The sequence below is a fragment of the Schistocerca nitens genome, chromosome 9 (assembly GCF_023898315.1).
Source record: "Schistocerca nitens isolate TAMUIC-IGC-003100 chromosome 9, iqSchNite1.1, whole genome shotgun sequence".
In the NCBI taxonomy this organism is placed as follows: Eukaryota; Metazoa; Arthropoda; class Insecta; order Orthoptera; family Acrididae; genus Schistocerca; species Schistocerca nitens.
The window spans coordinates 141,216,674-141,237,091 of NC_064622.1; the positions used below are offsets into that span (position 1 = coordinate 141,216,674).

Sequence of the window (20,418 nt, forward strand, 5' to 3'; positions counted from 1 at the left end):
TGTGAAAAGCCATGTTGACAGGGCTGTATGCATACCTTACTACTTTGACGAACACTCAGGTACCCTATGAGGCATCGACTGGCCTAATTCCGTAGAAAATGTTTGAGGCACTGAGGAAGTCTGATATCACTGTGTAGGGAAGCAGCCAACTCACGCCGTATAAAATTCACATCAGTCCTTCCATTGTGTGCCAGCCAGTCCGCTGTAAATAGCTCTGACGTCATAAATGTTGCGTAATACTTTAAAAATCAAGTAAATAATCTGAAACGTATCTAGCATGTCAGGAGTAATACTAAATCAATATGTGTTGAATATCAGTTCAATAACTTTAACCATTTTCGAAATTTGGACGTTTTTCTGTAAAAATCATTGGCGCAACAGAAAAGAGCTAGAAACTTACAAATTTATATTTAGATTCCTTTTGCATAATAATTTAGTAGAAACATTATTCTTGATCTCACAAATTAAAATTTTAGTTGAAATTCATGATTTTCTGGTTTTTGTCTTAAAAATTAAGGAAGCAAGATAGATTAAGTAGGTGAATAAATAAGGCTAGGATGATTATATTTAAGTAGAAAGGAGATCCGCTATAATCATAAAGATGTGAGAAGTTTCAACTGAATAACTATAAAACTATAGCGATAGCGTATCACCAAGGGGCAAGTTCAGAGCTCGTCTACTGCGTGTAGTGTAATTAAATTAATTCTCTCGCCCAAAATATTTGACTTAGCTACGTCAGACTTTTATTATGATTACTTACCTGTGTGCCGATTGCATATTTAAATTGAGAGCTTCATCGGCCATCAGCAAAGGAAGCAATGATTTATTCGATAACTTAAAGTGGTGCATTACTAGCCCAGCTCCTAGTCGGGAGAGCGGATTTGATCAGGCGTTCCCTTAGTCGTCCGCACCGCGCCTTTATATATAAGAACGCTGCGCAAGGAAGGAAGGCCCCAATTCTCTCCAGACACTCATTAGCGCACCACCTGTACCGGGAGTCGCGTCGCGTCGGTATCTTTGATATAAACAGCCTCGGATGCCTTAATAAGTTACTCGGGATACGCGTAACCATGAAATCGTTTTCGAGTGAAGTGTTAATTCTGGGATGACTTTAATGATCTATCTTCAGTTTGCGTATGTCGTATTTTCACGTGCCGCCGCGGGACAGACATTCTACCATTATTTAGCGTGGCGTTTGATGAACATTATCATCAAATTATGGCGAGCATTCACTTAAACATTTAATTTGAACAGTTATAGTTGCATCAGCGCATTAGACTCTGAACTGCTCTGGTAATTGGATTGTGTGGATCCTTTTTGGTCTGTGACTTTCAGAATATAGTGAACACTTTAGAGAGAATGGTTTTTTATTTAATTATGAATCCCAGACAATCTCTTAATTCCTCAGAGCTGTAGCTATAAATGTATTTCTCAGATGAAGTGGGCACTAAGAATTCTAATTACAGGCTTCACGTTTTGCTAATCACTTTCTGGTTGCCAATATTGTAGTTAGAAAGCCAGTGTTGAGAACGGCAAACAACAGCATTAAATAATTAAAAGGGACATTTAAATAACAATTAAGCAACCTGCTGCCCCACATATGGTGCATCGGCCAGGAAAAACAAAACATTTATATAACAATTATTCCACCTGCCGCCCCACATATGTTGCTAATCGGCCGGGAAATGCAAATTTTCTACATTTAAATTCTCAAACTATTCCACCCGCCGCCCCACATATGGTGCATCAGCTGGGAAACAAACTGAGTAAAAGTGAAAGTGATTTTTAAATATTCGGATTCGGGAGTGAAATGCGACACACAACTGAGTAATAGAACAGTGATAGTGTTACGTGTGTATGTGGATGACGCAATTGGATTAACAACGCATCTGGATTGACGGAGCTGGCACTGAGTCTAGCAGCGCTGCCGGCGTCGCGAGAAGCCAGTTTCGCCTCACCGCAGTTGTCCGCCGGAGCAACCGCAGCCGTGCCTGCAGTTGCGGGCCATGTAAACACACAGCAGCCGTCGAAGTGCCGTCTGCAGTTCAACGCGCCGCGTCACATCAGTAATCCTGGTAAGCCGCGCCGGCAACGCCATACGTCGTGCAGAAGGAACTAAGTTAAGTGAAAAGCTGTTAAAAATTTTACTAACCTGCACTAAAAGACTGTCGGCGATGGAACCGCCAGAAGAAACTGAGGTTAAACTTAAATGAGAACCTATGTCTGTTGAGGGAACTGTAAATCCAGACAACGGTTCAAGTGTAAATATGCATGAAAATAGTAATGTTAAAGTGAAATATGAAGTATTGTCTCCTGACAGTACCGAGCGAGGTGGCGCAGTGGTTAGCACACTGGACTCGCATTCGGGAGGACGACGGTTCAATCCCGTCTCCGGCCATCCTGATTTAGGTTTTCCGTGATTTCCCTAAATCGTTTCAGGCAAATGCCGGGATGGTTCCTTTGAAAGGGCACGGCCGATTTCCTTCCCAATCCTTCCCTAACCCGAGCTTGCGCTCCGTCTCTAATGACCTCGTTGTCGACGGGACGTTAAACATTAACCACCACCACCTCTCCTGACAGTAGTGTGAAAAGGGGCAATGATTCAATAATAGAGAACCCTGTGGTAAAGCAGAAATCAGAAATTGTTAATTTATTGGATGATAGTTTATCTGATGAGTTAAAAACGATACAGTCATCAGAGGTGGTAGAGTTTAAAAAGGATAAGTTAGATATGACTGATCAATCAGAAGTTTCACTTAGTTTTGATGATTCTGGTGTTGGAGCTAGTTTTTCGTCACCTGAGTGTGATAAAAAATGGTTCAAATGGCTCTGAGCACTATGGGACTCAACTGCTGTGGTCATCAGTCCCCTAGAACTTAGAACTACTTAAACCTAACAAACCTAAGGACATTACACACATCCATGCCCAAGGCAGGATTCGAACCTGCGACCGTAGCAGTCGCACGGTTCCGGACTGCGCGCCTAGGACCGCGAGACCACTGCGGCCGGCAGTGTGATAAAAAGCCAGCTAGTGAGCAACCCAAAGATACTAGGGATATTGATTTAAATGTAATATTACAATCAATAGTTGCCAGTAATGCAAAAATGTCAGCCAGTAATGCTAAAATGACAGCTGAATTAAAGTATGAGATTGTGGCCAGCCAAACTAATTTTAATAAACGATTGGAGGTAATGAACAATACCTTCAAGGCTGGTTGCAATAAGTTGAAAGAGGATCTGGACAGTTTGAATTATAAAATTGATTACAATCATGAGGATATTAAGAAAAAGGTTGCTCAACAATTTTCTGAAATGTATAAAACAGTAAAATCCGAAGTTGCTGAGGTTTGCAGAAACTTCCAAATGGAAGATGCGAAGCTGGAGCACAAGTTAACAGAAAAGATCGAGGCGGAATCTGAACTGTGCTCAGATAGGTTTAAAGATGTTAATATAAAAGTAAATATATGTCAAGCAGAAGTAGACACAATCAAAACTAATACTACTCATATTGTGCAAAGAGTAGATAATGTTGAAATGAGAGTAGAAAATATTAGTACTAACATTGCTAACATTGAGATAAAGTCGCTTCAGTAACTTCTGGTAATGGTAGTATGCAACAAGTTGTAGCTGCAAACGCCGCTTTTATCGGGTGTCGGCAGTTCTTGCGATTCGATCCACATAAAAATATCCACCCGCTAGATTTCTGGAACGATTTTGAAGATGTGATTCCCCCAACTTGGCCTGAACGAGAGAAAATCTCATTTATTAGAAGCCATTTAGCAGGTGACGCCATGCGTTGGTCAGCTGATGTTATGTTGAAGTGTAAAACATTAGCGGAATTTAAAACAGCTTTCATTAATGAGTATTGGTCTAGTAATAAGCAAAATGAAGTGTTGAGAGAATTTTGGAGTGGAAAACGCTTCAATGCAGGCAAGGAATCTATTAAAGAGTTTGCTAGGTCATGGATTTCACGTTTGTCACATTTGGCCGAAAAACTAAAAACTGAAATGATAATATTAGGTCTTGAAGCCAAACTGCCATGGTATTGGCAAACTAGAATTATATCTGCCCCTAGAGACAATCTGGATCGTTTCATTGAATATTTGGAACGTGTAGAGCGTGTTGCTGCCAATGAGGAGCAAGCACGTATTAATAGAAATGGTAATAACACTAGTAGTAATTTTAAGAACGAGCAGAATGGCAATGTAAACATCAGAACAGTAGGTGTTCGCCATCCTAAGAGAGGTAGGAATTGGAGAAATAATTATCAGAACCAACAATGGCATCCAAATGATAGTAATTTTGTTCCAAACAAAATTATGCAGGTAAGCAACAGTGCGGAAAACAATGCTGTGCCAGTTAACTATAACGGAAATAAAGGAAACAGTAGTAGGCCGAGGCAGGAAAACTAGTTCCCGTCTATGAGGACACTGGCGCTCACCAGGCGGTTATTTTTCCTAAGCCAGTAGTTACAGTAATTGGTAAGACAGATCAGAATACTCAGACTGAACATGTGGATGAGGGGTCGGTAGCATCTAAGGATACAGCAGAAATATTAGATCATTCACAGTATTTGATAGATACCGTGTTAGAGACGCTTTCTAAGTGGGAAGAGAGAGAGAAGGCGCAGCAGTGTAATGGTAGGGAAGAGCTACAAAATACTAAATTGTCAGGTGAAGAAGCAGAAGAAATTAATGCTTATATTTACGATGAGGATGATGTGCTCTTATCTAAAGTGCCTGTGCAGGATGTTGATACTGTACTAATAGATTTAGGACAGGAGGTAAGTGAGAATGTAGAGGATAGCCTGTTGGGGGTCGATGAACCCAGTAGCTGTGACCAGTTGTCACTGGAGAAGGAACCCGACGATAATAGTGAAAGTGGTTTAGCTGTAACTAGTGTTATGTCCGGTCTGGAGGCGCAGAATCGCTCAGACTTCAGTAATTTGGGTCATGTTCAGCAAATTAAATGTAATGAAGTCGTGCGGTGTTTCGATTTGAAATTAATAGACCGACTGGAAAAGGCAGCGGAAAATGTAATTCAGGAAACCCCTACACACTGTGACCCAAATGTAATGAAGACATATGTCGATCACTTTAGCTGGAGACAAATCCAAAAGGAACTATTGGATGAGTTTGAGGAACTATCTGTACAACCTAGAATAAACCACCCTATAATAATAGTGAATATGTTGGGTATCAATGTACGTTGTCTCTTAGACAGTGGAAGTGAGGCGAGCGCGATATCTCAGTCCTACTTTGATGCATTACCTGGTAAAGACAAGCTTACAGTAATGAGGGTATCAGGACTAAGAATAATTGGTGCTACCGGCAAGGTGTCAAAAACGGTAAAGCAAGAAGCTTTGCTGCCCTTTGATATTAATGGTAATTTAATTGATCATCCATGCTTAATTGTAAATAATCTCAGTATTGAGGTTTTAATTTGCATAGATTTCTTGTCGAAATATCAGAGTGTTGTTGACTTTGAAAGAAGCCAGTTAAAATTGGTCTTGCCGATAACCGGAGTAATTACGGTACCTTTTATTGATAAACATGTAGTAACTAATGATGAAACTTGGGAGCTGACTATACGAGTTCTCAAAAATAGGAGATATTGGGACGAAGGTGTTAATCTTAGTAAAAGTAAGCTAAACACAGACGAGAAGAAGTTAAAGGCTAGGGCAAATATAAGGAAAAGAACATTAGAAAGAAAAAAGCGTCATGACGCAAAAGCTGTACCCACCAGTTTTGAAATAGGTCAGTTAGTCCTTGTCAAAACCAAGGAAAAATCAAAGATAATAAATGCAGAAACAAAGAAATTCATGTTCGAATACCAAGGACCTTTCAGGATCATAGGAAAACAACATGCCAATGTATATAGGCTAGAGTACCCTAAGAGTAAAAAGCTATTAGGTCTCAGGAACGTGATCGACCTAAAGACGTTCATAGGTAGTGAATGAATTCTGTAGGGAGGAGGTTGTTCTGTAACCTCTACACAGTGTGGCAGCTGTGCAGTCCCAGCTGTGTGAGATCTTCTTTCCCATTTCAGATTTCACTCTCTCTTCATCTTTCCTATCCACCAAAATTTCGAATCCGTCATTGCAATACAAAAATTTTCCGTCAGGCTATCAAGCCATGAGTTCTGTAACCATTCTATCCACCGATTAGTGAAGAAAATACCTAATGTGACATAAACAACAAAGAAGTATGATGTAATTAAGATACAAAGGTATTTGAGTAACAAGTATGTATAGAACCCTGGTAATATTATAAGTACAAAGTTGTTGTTTTATTGGAAATGGTGCACAAAAAAAATGGTTCAAATGGCTCTGAGCACAATGGGACTTAACATCTATGGTCATCAGTCCCCTAGAACTTAGAACTACTTAAACCTAACTGACCTAAGGACATCACACACATCCATTCCCGGGGCAGGATTCGAATCTGCGACTGTAGCAGTCGCGTGGTTCCGGACTAAAGCACCTAGAACCACCCGGTCACATCGGCCGGCATATTGCTGGCAGCGGATTGTACACTATGCTGGTGACTTCTTTGAAAGTCAGTAAAACTTTAAAATACGTATCTATTCTTTACGAGCTGTAAATGAATAGTTGCCACTATTAAAGTTCCAACCGTCGTATGTAGAAGCATTTACAATCCAGTTTAAATATCATATAAATGGGTTAATATATAGTACTGTGTCATTATTGTGTTCGTGATGTTGGTGCTAACGTTTCAACGTATTTGTGGCGTTAGAAGTGTGCATACCGAAGGAGGTGCTGCATTCGTTAGCACACTGGAGTTCCATTTGCTTCAGGAAAATACTAGGATGGTTCCTTTACAAATGACATGGACGAGTAGCTTCCCTACTCATCCATATCCTGAAGTTGTGCTTCATCTTAAAATGGCTTCATTGTCGGTGAGACTTTTAACTCTAAACCATCATTCTTTCCTTAACAGTATAGACTAAATACAAGGGAGGATTGAAGACCAGAAATGGTGTTAGAAAAATGTAACAACAAGTGATCTGTTGCTTTTAGCGAGCTAATAAAGCCGTGGTATAAGACAAGCTCAGAGTTTACATGGCAGTTGTGGTATTCCTGCTCTACTTTAGGTTGCAACTTAAGATGTGAGCAGCTACTTCGATCTGATGTGGCGCGCCTACCGCGGATCGCTGCCGGCCGAATGTCTGACTGCCGCACAGGTCAAACGGCCGCAGCTCCACAGCGAGTAGACCAAAGCAGGGTGGTGCCGGCGGCAGTGCCAAAAGTATCGCCGTGCGCCAGCCAAGACTACGTTCTGATTCCGCCAACCAGTAAAGCAGACGGTCAGAAGTATGTAGTTCTCTGCACATCGAGGATCTGCGCTGGGCAGCAGAAGGCAGTGACACGGCCAGCAGAGAACCGATTAACTTTACCGGAGCCGCCACTGCTGTGGCCGTCTAGTGCGCCGTCCACCATCACTCTTCAACCGTTGCGCCGCTGGGGACCAGACTATGGCACCTTGAGCACGTCTGGACTTTGTCATTGTTTCGTTGTTTGTAGCTAGAAACATTAACTTTTTCATTCCTCGTGCTCGACACAGACTTAGTGTACATGGCGAGTGTGCTCCATAGTGGCTAGTCGGAACTTTAATTTTTGTCCTACCAATTATATCGTCGAACAAAGACACGATTATTTGTTTTTCCCATTACTGATGTTTTACAAACGTATGTTGTTTACTACAGTGTGCACAAATAGCTCTTCTTGCCGCAGTACATTTTCTGAAGAAGTATTTACACTGAAGAGCCAAAGAAACTGGTACATCTACCTAATATCATGTAGGGCCCCCGCGAGCACGCAGAAGTACCTCAACACGACGTGGCATGGACTCGACTAATGTGTGAAGTAGTGCTGTAGGGAACTGACACAATGAATGCTGCAGGGCTGCCCGTAAATCAGTAAGACTACGGGGGGCTGGAGATTTCTAAAACAGAAACGTTGTGAGGCATCTCAGATATGCTCAATAATGTTCATGTCTGGGGAGTATGGTGACAGGCGGAAGTATTTAAACTCAGAAGAGTGTTTCTGGAACTACTCTGTAGCAATTCTGGACGTTTGGAGAGGCGTGTTGTCCTGCTGTAATTACCCAAGTCCGTCGGAATGCACAATGGACACGAATGGATGCAGGTGACCAGACAGGATGCTTACGTACGTGTCTCCTCTCAGAGTCGCATCTAGACGTATAAGGGGTCCCATATCACTCTAACTGCACACGTCCCACACCATTACAGAGCCTCCACCGCTTTAGGAGTCCCCTGCTGACATGCAGGATCCATGGATTCATGAGGTTGTCTCCATACCCGTACACGTCATCCGCTGGATACAGTTTGAAACGAGTCTCGTCCGATCACGCAACATGTTTCCAGTCACCAACAGTCCAATGCCGGTGTTGACGGGCCGAGGCGAGGTGTAAAGCTTTGTGTCGTGCAGTCATAAAGGGTACACGAGAGGGCGTTCGGCACCGAAATATTGATGATATTTCGTTGAATGGTTCACACACTGACACTTGTTGATGGCCCAGAATTGAAATCTGCAGCAACTTGCGGAAGGGTTCCACTTCTGTCACGTTGAACGATTGTCTTCAGTCGTCGTTGGTTCCGTTCTTGCAGGATCTTTTTCCGAATTACTGATATTCACGGTACACTCATGAAATGTTCGTACGGCAAAATCGCTACCTCATCGCTACCTCAGAAATGCTGTATCCCATCGCTCGCGCGCCGACTATAACACCACGTTCAAGCTCATTTAAATCTAGATAACCTATCGTTGTAGCAGCAGTAACCGATCTAACAACTGCGCCAGACACTTGTCTTATATAGGCATTGCCGACCGCAGCGCCGTATTCTGCCTGTTTACATATCTCTGTATTTGAATACGCATGCCTATGCCAGTTTCTTTGGCGCTTCATTATTATTTCTATGGGGTTTTTCTTGATTAATTTTGGAAGACACTTCAAAAAGATTTTTTTGTATTGTTATTTTTTAGCTAAGGGCTACTAGGTACATTCAACGTAATTATATCAATAAATATTTTTTCAGTTTAGCTTCCACGGTTGAATTATGTCGGATGTAACAGGAACAGTCGCTGAAACGTAGCAGTCAACATCCTCACAGTATGCTAGCTCTATGGAATCTAGTCGTAAATGACTGGCTTCAGCTGGATGTGGCGCACCTGCAGAAACTTGTGGTCTTTCTTTCTCGCCGAATTAAGACAGTGTTAGACGGTATTAACGTTGGCGCCATGCCGAAGTGAGCACATGGCAGGACTGCCTTCCTGCTCCCGCCTGCCCCCCCCCCCTCCCCCTCCCACCCCCTCCGCAGTGCTCGCGTGGCGCGCGGCTCGAGGAACTGTACCTCAACTACAACGCCGCGCGACGCGGCGCAGGCGCGTGTTGCGTCCCTGTCGCGTCCCAGTCGCGCAAGCGACAGACGCCTTTTTAAAGGCTAAGTGTAGCGTCGCCACCTATCGGGACTTTATAGGAACTGAGGCGGGAATATTCCACGAGAAATTCCGCATTTTTTCAACCGAAACAGGCCGACAAAAAAAAAGTTTTGCATTAGTTATTGAACACCCCTTGTACGTAGAGACGCCAATAAACCATCGACATAATATGGGAGGAATGACGTCACACTGTGTAGACGTACAGGTCTAGAGCGATCTTTTATTTGCCTTCAGTGGATACACGTAACTAACAAGCACGTCCTGTGTATTTCCACTACAAGGGATTTTTCTTGCGATTTCCGCATTTTAATTCACATGAGTTATAGGTTGTTTAGGAACAACACTGGAAAATGCTCCAAAATACGCTTTCTGAGAATTCTGCTGGCTGTGATGGCTCGTGAGTTTGCTTACGTGTGCCACGTCAAGAACTTCAACGGTGAGTGGCTCATTGGCGTTTCAGGTAGAGGCGAGCGAGAGAGAGGGATGTTTCCCCACTACCCACCTCGCCCCTCACAAGCATTTTCCTGAACTGCATACTGTAGATCCTACAGACAAAGCATCGTTTCGCCACCCGTGACAACCCCACCACCTCACTATATTATTTTCAGAAACAGGTTACGTCACTTAATACAGGAAACTGCTGGACCATATAGTACTTCTTCATTGCTGCGTGCACTGCCATTACAAGAACTTTCTGCTGTTAGGGTGACATAGATGAAACCGGTTAACGAAAAGCCAACATTAATATTGAAAATCCGAAAGGAACCCGATCAGTTACCTTCTCATGCCTAAACCGTTGAAACGATTTCGATGAAATTTGATACGGAGGTAGCTTGAGCCCTGAGGAAGAACATAGGCTACTATAAAAAGCGTGTAGCGAAAGATACTTATTGATCTGAAGAATATAAAGCGAATTAGGGGGAAATATCTGTTCTTTAAAAACCCTATTTAGCCCTTGACGTTTGAACTTTGATCGTGTTGGTGAAAATTCTTTTATTGGTTGATATGTTCTTCATAATATGATTCAAGCTAATCAATATAATACTTATACAATTCTCAACGTGTTTAATCCACATAGCATACAGCTACTTGAATACCAGTATACATACATGCCCACTGCTGCCCACGCCCCTCTGCACTCACGGCTCGGCATTAACACTGTGAGTGCTGGCGCATCGTGCGTTGGGACAATTTGGGAGTGGACAGAGCGTGGCGCACCTCACGAGCTATGCTTACCCAAACAGGCACACACGTGAGGGCAGCTGACATTATTGCACGTGCAATAACTTACTTACCATCACTCACGATAAAAAAAGTGCTGATACGCAAGCACAGCTGTGGGTAGTAAAAAGGTGATTTGGGCTGCTGTCAAGATTGGAATGTACTAAAAATGTCTAAGTGCGAATTTATTATTATTGGTATGTCTACTAGTCTGGTTAGAAAAAGTCCACAGCTACACAACGGGCTTCAATTTCATCGGCAAACAATGAGCATTCTAAAAAAAAAAAAAATGTTCAAATGTGTGTGAAATCTTATGGGACTTAACTGCTAAGGTCATCAGTCCCTAAGCTTACACACTACTTAACCTGAATTGTCCTAAGGACAAACACACACACCCATGCCCGAGGGAGGACTCGAACCTCCGCCGGGACCAGCCGCTCAGTTCAGGACTGTAGCGCCTGAGACCACCCGGCTAATCACGCGCGGCGAGCATTCTAAAAATTTATGAAGTACACCTAAGGTCAGTAGACTGATGACTCTTTTCGTCAGAGAAGGAATCCCTGAATGAAACGGAAGTGCATTATTTTGAACCATATTAATAGCACTTTATCTCTCTGGAGTGGATCAGAGAAGTCACATCTGGATGGTTCTCTTCACTGTGTGTAGATTACCCCACAAAACAAAGCCCTTACACCGAGACAGTGCATATCTTCACTTCCTGAACAATGAGCTTCCAAAAATGCATCAACTGGCCTTCAAATTAATGTCCTAAACTTCCTGTTACCTGTCCACCTTCGCGGCTGAGAGGTCAGCGTATATGACTGCCATGAAAAGCGCCTGAGTTCCATTCCCGGTTCTGCGGGGGACTTTTTCTTTGTGGGAGAACTGGACCAAGTTTGTTTCATGATGCCAACTGAGGAGCTACTTGAATGAGAAGTAGCGGCTCCTACGCCTCCAAAGCCGACAACGGCCGGAAAAACCATGTACTGAGCCCACACCCTCTCATACGTCCAAATATCGCCACTGACTGATGTAAGCTATCCCTTGATTTCCAGATTTACATTTTATTCCCTTAATTTCCAGATTTACATTTTATCTCGCGTCTGAAGATATCAATAGCATTCAATACACCCCGGCACCACTGAAGAACGCCTAGCAGGGAGTAAGAATTCAGTTACCGCACTTGCTGAAGAAGCCACTCCACCCCTTGGCATTGCCGGTAGACGGCGGGGCGAGGTGCTGCGACTAGCTGTGAGACAGACAGTTACGCCAGCGCACGCTACTTAGGGAAACCACAGCCATTCTGGCGCGAAGCGAGCATTTTTTAAAAATAAACATTTACTAATGAAAGCAGTTTTTTCCCTGCAGACGTTAGGAGAAGCCTCCTGGTCTTAAACACTTTCTTACAGCAATATTACGACGCAAGAAGGAATTCATTTCAATAAACAGATGAATAACGTTTAACACAACAAAGTTATATGGAGAGCTACGATGTTTCTTGATTCTAAGTACAAGATCCAGATCGCGTTCCACAGTCGCCAGTCGCCAGTCGCCGATGGGATGCCTTTCGATCTAGTTCTGTCGTAGGACCATGCTATCAAGAAATCGTTACTTTTGATGTAATAAGTAACATATTGTTTCGTTTATTATCAGATTACGGTGTTTCCGTTAGTAAACGCATATTAAGAGCGTCACCGAACATTATTTCAAGTAATTACCTCCCGGCTTTCATTACACAGACATTACAGAATACAGAAATGTATTTTCCAGATAATCCGGTGACGCTGAGTGTTTCTGCGAGGGACATCAACTAAGAGAGCTTTGTGGCAAAACAGGTAGGATGAAATCTTATGTAATGACTCACTGCAATAATCCAAGGACGGGTTGCCTTAATCTTTGTAAGTCTCGGATGGGAACGCACGGTCAGTCTCACTGTACCTCTCATGCCGACTTCTATGGACTCCCTGACCACGCTGAGGAACTTCTGGAGGTTTAGTGAGAAGGGGGCGGGGATCTTACACTGAGGGAGATGCCTGGCCCGTCTGAGGCTAGAGCTCCCTATTATCTAGTTTTCTCCTCACGATGCTCATTGCGGTTGCTAACCTTAAAAAACCTACAGGGAAGAAACTTTTTTCGAAGGACAGATTTATCAGTGGAGTAAATAAACATTATGCAATAACAGGAAGAAATATCCATTCTGACGGAATAAGAGGAATAGAATCCGTGTATTAAACCCATTGAGAAAGGGCCGTTAGAGCTTAACGTCCCATCGACATCAGAGACGGATCTCGAGCTCGAAGTGTGTAAGGATGGGGAGGAAAATTAGCCGTGATCCTTTCAAAGGAACAACTCTAGAATTAGCCTCAAGGGATGTAGGGAAATCACGGAAAACCTTTGTCTGGATGGACAAACGGAGATTTGAAACGCTGTACTCCGGAATATGGGTCCACTGGAGCACGTGGATTAGAGATCACGGTGGTCTTGCAGATGTACGTTCTCTGTGGCGTCCTTAAAATATACTATGGTAAATGTCGAAATAGTTTCTTTGATGAGGGCACGACTATTCCTTCTGTGGTGTCACAGCCAGACACCACACGTCCTAGGTGGTAGCTTAAATCGGCCGCGGTCCTGTAGTACATGTCGGACCCGCGTGTCGCCACTGTGTGATCGCAAACCTAGCGCCACCACAAGGCAGGTCTCGAGAGACTGACTCGAACTCATCCCAGTTGTACGGACGACAGAGCTAGCGACTAGACGTACGAAGCCTTTCTCTCTCATTAGCCGAGAGACAGAATAGCCTTCACCTAAGTTAATGGCTACGAACTAGCAAGGCGCCATTAGCCTTACAGTAATTGTAATTAGAGTCTCACTTGTGTTCACCATAGAGATGTACAAGAAGACATTAAAGATAAGTATATGAGAAACTCCGTTCTTTTCTTCATAGCATTAATTACGTATCCTGTTCCAGTACTTCACGCCCGTCTGCGTTAGTCTCGCGTGCCTTTTAAGCCACCTCTATTTACAAGGTGTTGGCCCAGCTGCCGACACATCACCTTCCTTGTCCTTCCCCAACTTGAGCTTGTGCTCCGCCTCTAATGACTTCGTCGTCGACGGAACGTTAAATCTTGATCTTCCTTCCCTTCTTCTTTTCCAAGTCAAGAGCCAATCTAGATGTGGTGGTGTTCAACAGCGGCACTCACTGAGACTGACGGAGCTCTTGGGCAGCCACCACCAGGGGTCGTCGCTGTTGTCCTGGCTGGCGTCTGCGTCGCGACACACGTGTTTGTCGTCCATGAACTGATGCTGGCCGCAGCACTTGCGCACCAACAGCTCTCCGCTCGACACTGAGGCCCAGACAGCCAGCACCAGCGGCAGCAGAGGTTGCCACGGACACAGCATCGCCTCGCAACCTGCAACAACAACAACAAGCCGACATATTCTCATTAGGAATTTTGAGGTATCGAATCGAGCCAACTACCGTCTCATACAATCTCTGACCAAAAGTATTAGGACAACCATTATTTAATGTAAATGATAATTAATTGAAACCCTCAGCTGCCGACAGGTGTTGTTGATATACCTCGATGGGGACAGCTGAAAATGTGTGCCCCGACCGGGACTCGAATCCGAGATCACCTGCTTACATGGCTCTATAATTTTTTTTTTTTTTTAGGTTGATCTCATTTTGTTCTAATTTCTTCGTTGTATATGTTCGGGCCGGACGTCTCAAGACACCCGTTCAGGTTGTTGGTTGATCCGTTCACCCATTTTTTTTATTATAGAGGGTAGCTAACCCTCTGACCGAACACGCTGAGCTACCGTGCCGGCATCCACTGAGCCACCGAGGAGACAGATGAATAGCACAACTGCAGGGACTCATCCCTTGCACGCTTCTCGTGAGACCCACATTCCCAACTGTCCACAATGTACATACGTAATGTTCCTAATAGCATTCAGCTGACCCAACGAGGTATATCAACAACACCTGTCGGCAGCTGAGGGTCTGAATTGATTATCTTTTATTCTAGAGAAGCTGCACGGTCATCAATTGTATCTGTTCTTTCGGGAACAGTTACTATCTTGATATATAGTTGAAAGGCTACCTGGCCATTGACCTTCATCTGTGTGAATGTGCACAGGTTGCCCAAACTCTTACGGGAGTCGTCACCTTAGTGGGCGCGAGTAATGAGTGGATGGGCAAATATCTGTTAGGAACATTACGTATGTATCTACATCTACATCTACATGACTACTCTACAATTCACATTTAAGTGCTTGACAGAGGGTTGATCGAACCACAATCATACTATCTCTCTACCATTCCACTCCCGAACTGCAAGCGGGAAAAACGAACACCTAAACCTTCCTGTTCGAGCTCTGATTTCTCTTATTTTATTTTGATGATCATTCCTACCTATGTAGGTTGGGCTCAACAAAATATTTTCGCATTCGGAAGAGAAAGGTGGTGACTGAAATTTCGTAAATAGATCTCGCCGCGACGAAAAACGTCTTTACTTTAATGACTTCCCTCCCAATTCGCGTATCATATCTGCCACACTCTCTCCCCTATTACGTGATAATACAAGACGAGCTGCCCTATTTTGCACCCTTTCGATGTCCTCCGTCAATCCCACCTGGTAAGGATCCCACACCGCGCAGCAATATTCTAACAGAGGACGAACGAGTGTAGTGTAAGCTGTCTCTTTAGTGGACTTGTTGCATCTTGTAAGCGTCCTGCCAATGAAACGCAACCTTTGGCTCGCCTTCCCCACAATATTATCTATGTGGTCTTTCCAATTGAAGTTGTTCGTAATTTTAACACCCACTTAGTTGAATTGACAGCCTTGAGAATTGTACTATTTATCGAGTAATCGAATTCCAACGGATTTCTTTTGGAACTCATGTAGATCACCTCACACTTTTCTTTATTTAGCGTCAACTGCCACCTGCCGCACCATACAGCAATCTTTTCTAAATCGCTTTGCAACTGATACTGGTCTTCGGATGACCTTACTGGACTGTAAATTACAGCATCATCTGCGAACAACCTAAGAGAACTGCTCAGATTGTCACCCAGGTCATTTATAATGATCAGGAACAGCAGAGGTCCCAGGACGCTTCCCTGGGGAACACCTGATATCACTTCAGTTTTACTCGATGATTTGCCGTCTATTACTACGAACTGCGACCTTCCTGACAGGAAATCACGAATCCAGTCGCACAACTGAGACGATACCCCATAGGCCCGCAGCTTGATTAGAAGTCGCTTGTGAGGAACGGTGTCAAAAGCTTTCCAGAAATCTAGAAATACGGAATCAACTTGAGATCCCCTGTCGATAGCGGCCATTACTTCGTGCGAATAAAGAGCTAGCTGCGTTGCACAAGAACGTTGTTTTCTGAAACCATACTGATTACGTATCAATAGATCGTTCCCTTCGAGGTGATTCATAATGTTTGAATACAGTATATGCTCCAAAACCCTACTGCAAACCGACGTCAATGATATAGGTCTGTAGTTAGATGGATTACTCCTACTACCCTTCTTAAACGCTGGTGCGACCTGCGCAATTTTCCAATCTGTAGGTACAGATCTATCGGCGAGTGAGCGGTTGTATATGATTGCTAAGTAGGGAGCTATTGTATCAGCGTAATCTGAAAGGAACCTAAACGGCATACAATCTGGACCTGAAGACTTGCCCGGATCAAGCGATTTGAGTTGCATTGCAACCCCTAAGGTACCTACTTCTAAGAAACTCATGCTAGCAGCTGTTCGTGTTTCAAATTCTGGAATATTCCATTCGTCTTTCCTAGTGAAGGAATTTCGGAAAACTGTGTTCAATAACTCCGCTTTAGCGGCACAGACGTCAGTAACAGTACCATCGGCACTACGCAGCGAAGGTATTGACTGCGTCTTGCCGCTTGTGTACTTTACATACGACCAGAATTTCATCGGGTTTTCTACCAAATTTCGAGACAATGTTTCGTTGTGGAACCTATTAAAGGCATCTCGCATTGAAGTCCGTGCCAAATTTCGCACGTCTGTAAATTTTAGCATATCTTCGGGATTTCGCGTTCTTCTGAACTTCGCATGCTCTTTCCGTTGCCTCTGCAACAGCGTTCGGACCTGTTTTGTGTACCACGGGGGATCAGTTTCATCTCTTACCGATTTATGAGGTATGAATCTCTCAATTGCTGTTGCTACTATATCTCTGAATTTGAGCCACATCTCATCTACATTTGCATAGTCAGTTCGGAAGGAATGGAGATTGTTTCTTAGGAAGGCTTCTAGTGACACTTTATCCGCTTTTTTAAATAAAATTATTTTGCGTTTGTTTCTGGTGGATTTGGAAGAAACGGTACTGAGCCTAGCTACAACGACCTTGTGATCACTAATCCCTGTATGAGTCATGATGCTCTCTATCTGCTCTGGATTGTTTGTGGCTAAGAGGTCAAGTGTGTTTTCGCAACCATTTACAATTCGCCTGAGTTCGTGGACTAACTGCTCGAAAAAATTTTCGGAAAAAGCATTTAGGATAATCTCGGAAGATGTTTTCTGCCTACCACCGGTTTTGAACAAGTATTTTTGCCAACATATCGAGGGAAGGTTGAAGTCCCCATCAACTATAACCGTATGAGTGGGCTATTTATTTGTTACGAGACTCAAATTTTCTCTGAACTGTTCAGCAACTATATCATCGGAGTCTGGGGGTCGGTAGAATGAGCCAATTATTAACTTAGTTCGGCTGTTAAGTATAACCTCCACCCATACCAATTCGCACGGAGTATCTACTTCGACTTCACTACAAGATAAACCACTACTGACAGACACAAACACTCCACCACCAATTCTGCCTAATCTATCTTTCCTGAACATCGTCTGAAACTTTGTAAAAATTTCTGCAAAACTTATTTCAGGTTTTAGCCAGCTTTCTGTACCTATAACGATTTCAGATTCTGTGCTTTCTATTAGCGCTTGAAGCTCAGGGACTTTCCCAGCACAACTACAACAATTTACAACTACAATTCCGACTGTTCCTTGATCCAAGCACGTCCTGTATTTGCCATGCACCCTTTGAGATTGCAGCCCACCCCGTACTTTCCCGAGGCCTTCTAACCTAAAAAAACCGCCCAGTCCACGCCACACAGCCTCCGCTACCCGTGTAGCCGCCAGCTGAGTGTAGTGAACTCCTGACCTATTCAGCGGAACCCGAAACCCCACCACCCTATGGCACAAGTCAAGGAATCTGCAGCCAACACGGTCGCAAAACCGTCTGAACCTCTGATTCAGACCCTCCACCCAGCTCTGCACCAAAGGTCCGCAGTCGGTTCTGTCAACGATGCTGCAGATGGTGAGCTCTGCCTTCATCTCGTAAGCAAGACCTGCAGCCTTCACCAAATCAGATAGCCGCTGGTTTCCAGAGAGAATTTCCTCGGATCCAAAGCGACACACGTCATTAGTGCCGACATGTGCCACCACCTGCAGCTGGCTGCACCCTGTGCTCTTCATGGCATCCGGAAGGACTCTTTCCACATCAGGAATGACTCCACCCGGAATGCACACGGAGTGCACACTGGATTTCTTCCCCTCCTTAGCCGCCATATCCCTAAGGGGCCCCATTACGCGCCTAACGTTGGAGCTCCCAACTACCAATAAGCCCATCCTCTGTGATTGCCCGGACCTTGAAGGCTGAGAATCATCCTCTGAAACAGGGAAAGCAGCTGCATCTGGCTCAGCCAGAGACAGTGCCAGAAACCTGTTTGTCAGACGCACCGGGGAGGCTTTCTGATCAGCCTCCGGGGACGTCTTTCGCTGCCTGCCACGCCTTGGAACGACCTCCCAATCAACCACAGGCGAGGTCTCAGCCCCACTGCGGGCAGTAACCGGGGCAACCACAGCGGCAGACCGATCTGGGAACAGATGGGACGAGGTTGACATCCCCGTGATACCCAAGTCCGGCTCCCCCACAGTTGTGCCCATTGGCAACAGCCTCAAGCTGCGCGACCGGAGTCAGCGTCGCTTGCAGCTGTGAGCGAAGGGATGCCAACTCAGCCCTCATCCGAACACAGCAATCACAGTCCCTGTCCATTCTAATCGATGTTGAACAACAGTTACTGAAACACGAGTCCGTGCCTAGATAACGCAAGGGAAACACGCAAAGAATGTATTAACTAACCTGTACAAATGCCTAACGACTGCGCTACAATCTGCCTGAATTTACGATTACAGTAACTAAAACTCGAAATTACACCTCCTATACGAAACTCACACGCAATTTAAGTAAGAATCTACTAAGTAAACACTAAGCGCGGTGCTACAACTCTCAAATACTATAATACTCCCAAAATTTATGAATTAAACAATGCAAGTACCCAAAAACACGCAAAGAAATTAAGAATTAAACTATGTAACAAATAAGTAAGCTAGAGGTATACGACTTGCTGCTGCAGCTCCTTATCCACGGGCGGCAGGGAGCACACTGGCTGTGACCAACCGACACTGACCGTTCAAAACAAAAACAGAAGACAGACGACTACGCGAATTTAGACTACTCAGGTACTAAAACGCGATGCTACAACTCTCAAATTCTATAATACGCCCGAAGTTTATGAATTAAACAATGCAAGTACCCAAAAACACGCAAAGAAATTAAGAATTAAACTAGGTAACAAATAAGTAAGCTAGGGGTATACGACTTGCTGCTGCAGCTGCTTATCCAACGGCGGCAGGGAGCTGTATACGGCAATCTGCATTGCCTTGTCTTGGGGACAGTTGGGAATGTGCGTCTCACAGGAAATGTGCAACGGATAAGTCCCTCCAGTCGCGCTATTTATTTGTGTCCTTGGTGGCTCAGATGGATAGAGTGTCCGCCACGTCAGCAGGCGATCCTGGGTTCGAGTCCCGGTCGGGGCACACATTTTCAGGTGTCCCAACCGAGGTATATCAACAACACCTGTCGGCAGCTGAGAGTTTGAATTATTTACCATTTATTCTAGAGAAGCTGCACGGTCATCAATGGTATCTGTTCTTTCGGGAACAGTTACTATCTTCATATATTACGTAAGGTGGTTGTGACCACTATGTCTCACGAGAGGCGGACCTGCCGGTATAAAAGCAGGCGGGAAGTTTTGTGTTGTCAAAAGAGTAGCAGAAACAGCAGGATATCAGATGAGCTCAGTGACTGCGAATGTGTACTAGTCATTGGATGTTATCTGAGTAACACATACAACAGGGACATTTCAACCAGCTACGCGCAGTATGGCGAGAAGTGGAAACACTTAATGCACCCAGCAACATAGTCGAACATAATCGTTTTTGTTGTCCAGATTTTTTTTTGGGGGGGGGGGGGCAAGGTATAATAAGTGCACTGACCTCCAAAGCTTTGAAGCTTTGAACACGGAACATTCACCAGTTAACGTTACTGTGGCAGTGTTCTCCCTCCCCATGTCTGTTGTGTCCGCCCACTCATCAGATATGTTGATGCCTAGGAAACCTGCTTCTTGGTTCGCTAGATAACAATTCAAGCAGATCGTATTAATAAAGTTTATTACAAAAGAACATGATCACAGTACTCAACTTTTGTGAAATACACAAGTTTAGCGAGCAAAGGGCGACAGACAAACATAAGCAATCTCTTCAGTATATGCATTTCGTAATACAAGCCAAACAATACAGTTCCTAAATCGCAGCTGTAGCGTTCGTAGATCGGCTAGACTTC

General features: G+C 44.1%; 1 protein-coding gene across 1 annotated transcript in view; it reads right to left on the reverse strand.

Moving 5' to 3' along the window:
* Positions 1-20,418, reverse strand: part of LOC126204058 (probable G-protein coupled receptor Mth-like 3) — a 754,641-nt gene that overhangs the window by 643,705 nt on the left and 90,518 nt on the right. The window contains exon 2 of the mRNA XM_049938481.1: positions 13,903-14,112. Within this exon, the coding sequence (XP_049794438.1) occupies positions 13,903-14,101 (199 nt within the window). The 5' untranslated portion in view covers positions 14,102-14,112. The remainder of the gene's footprint in view (positions 1-13,902; positions 14,113-20,418) is intronic.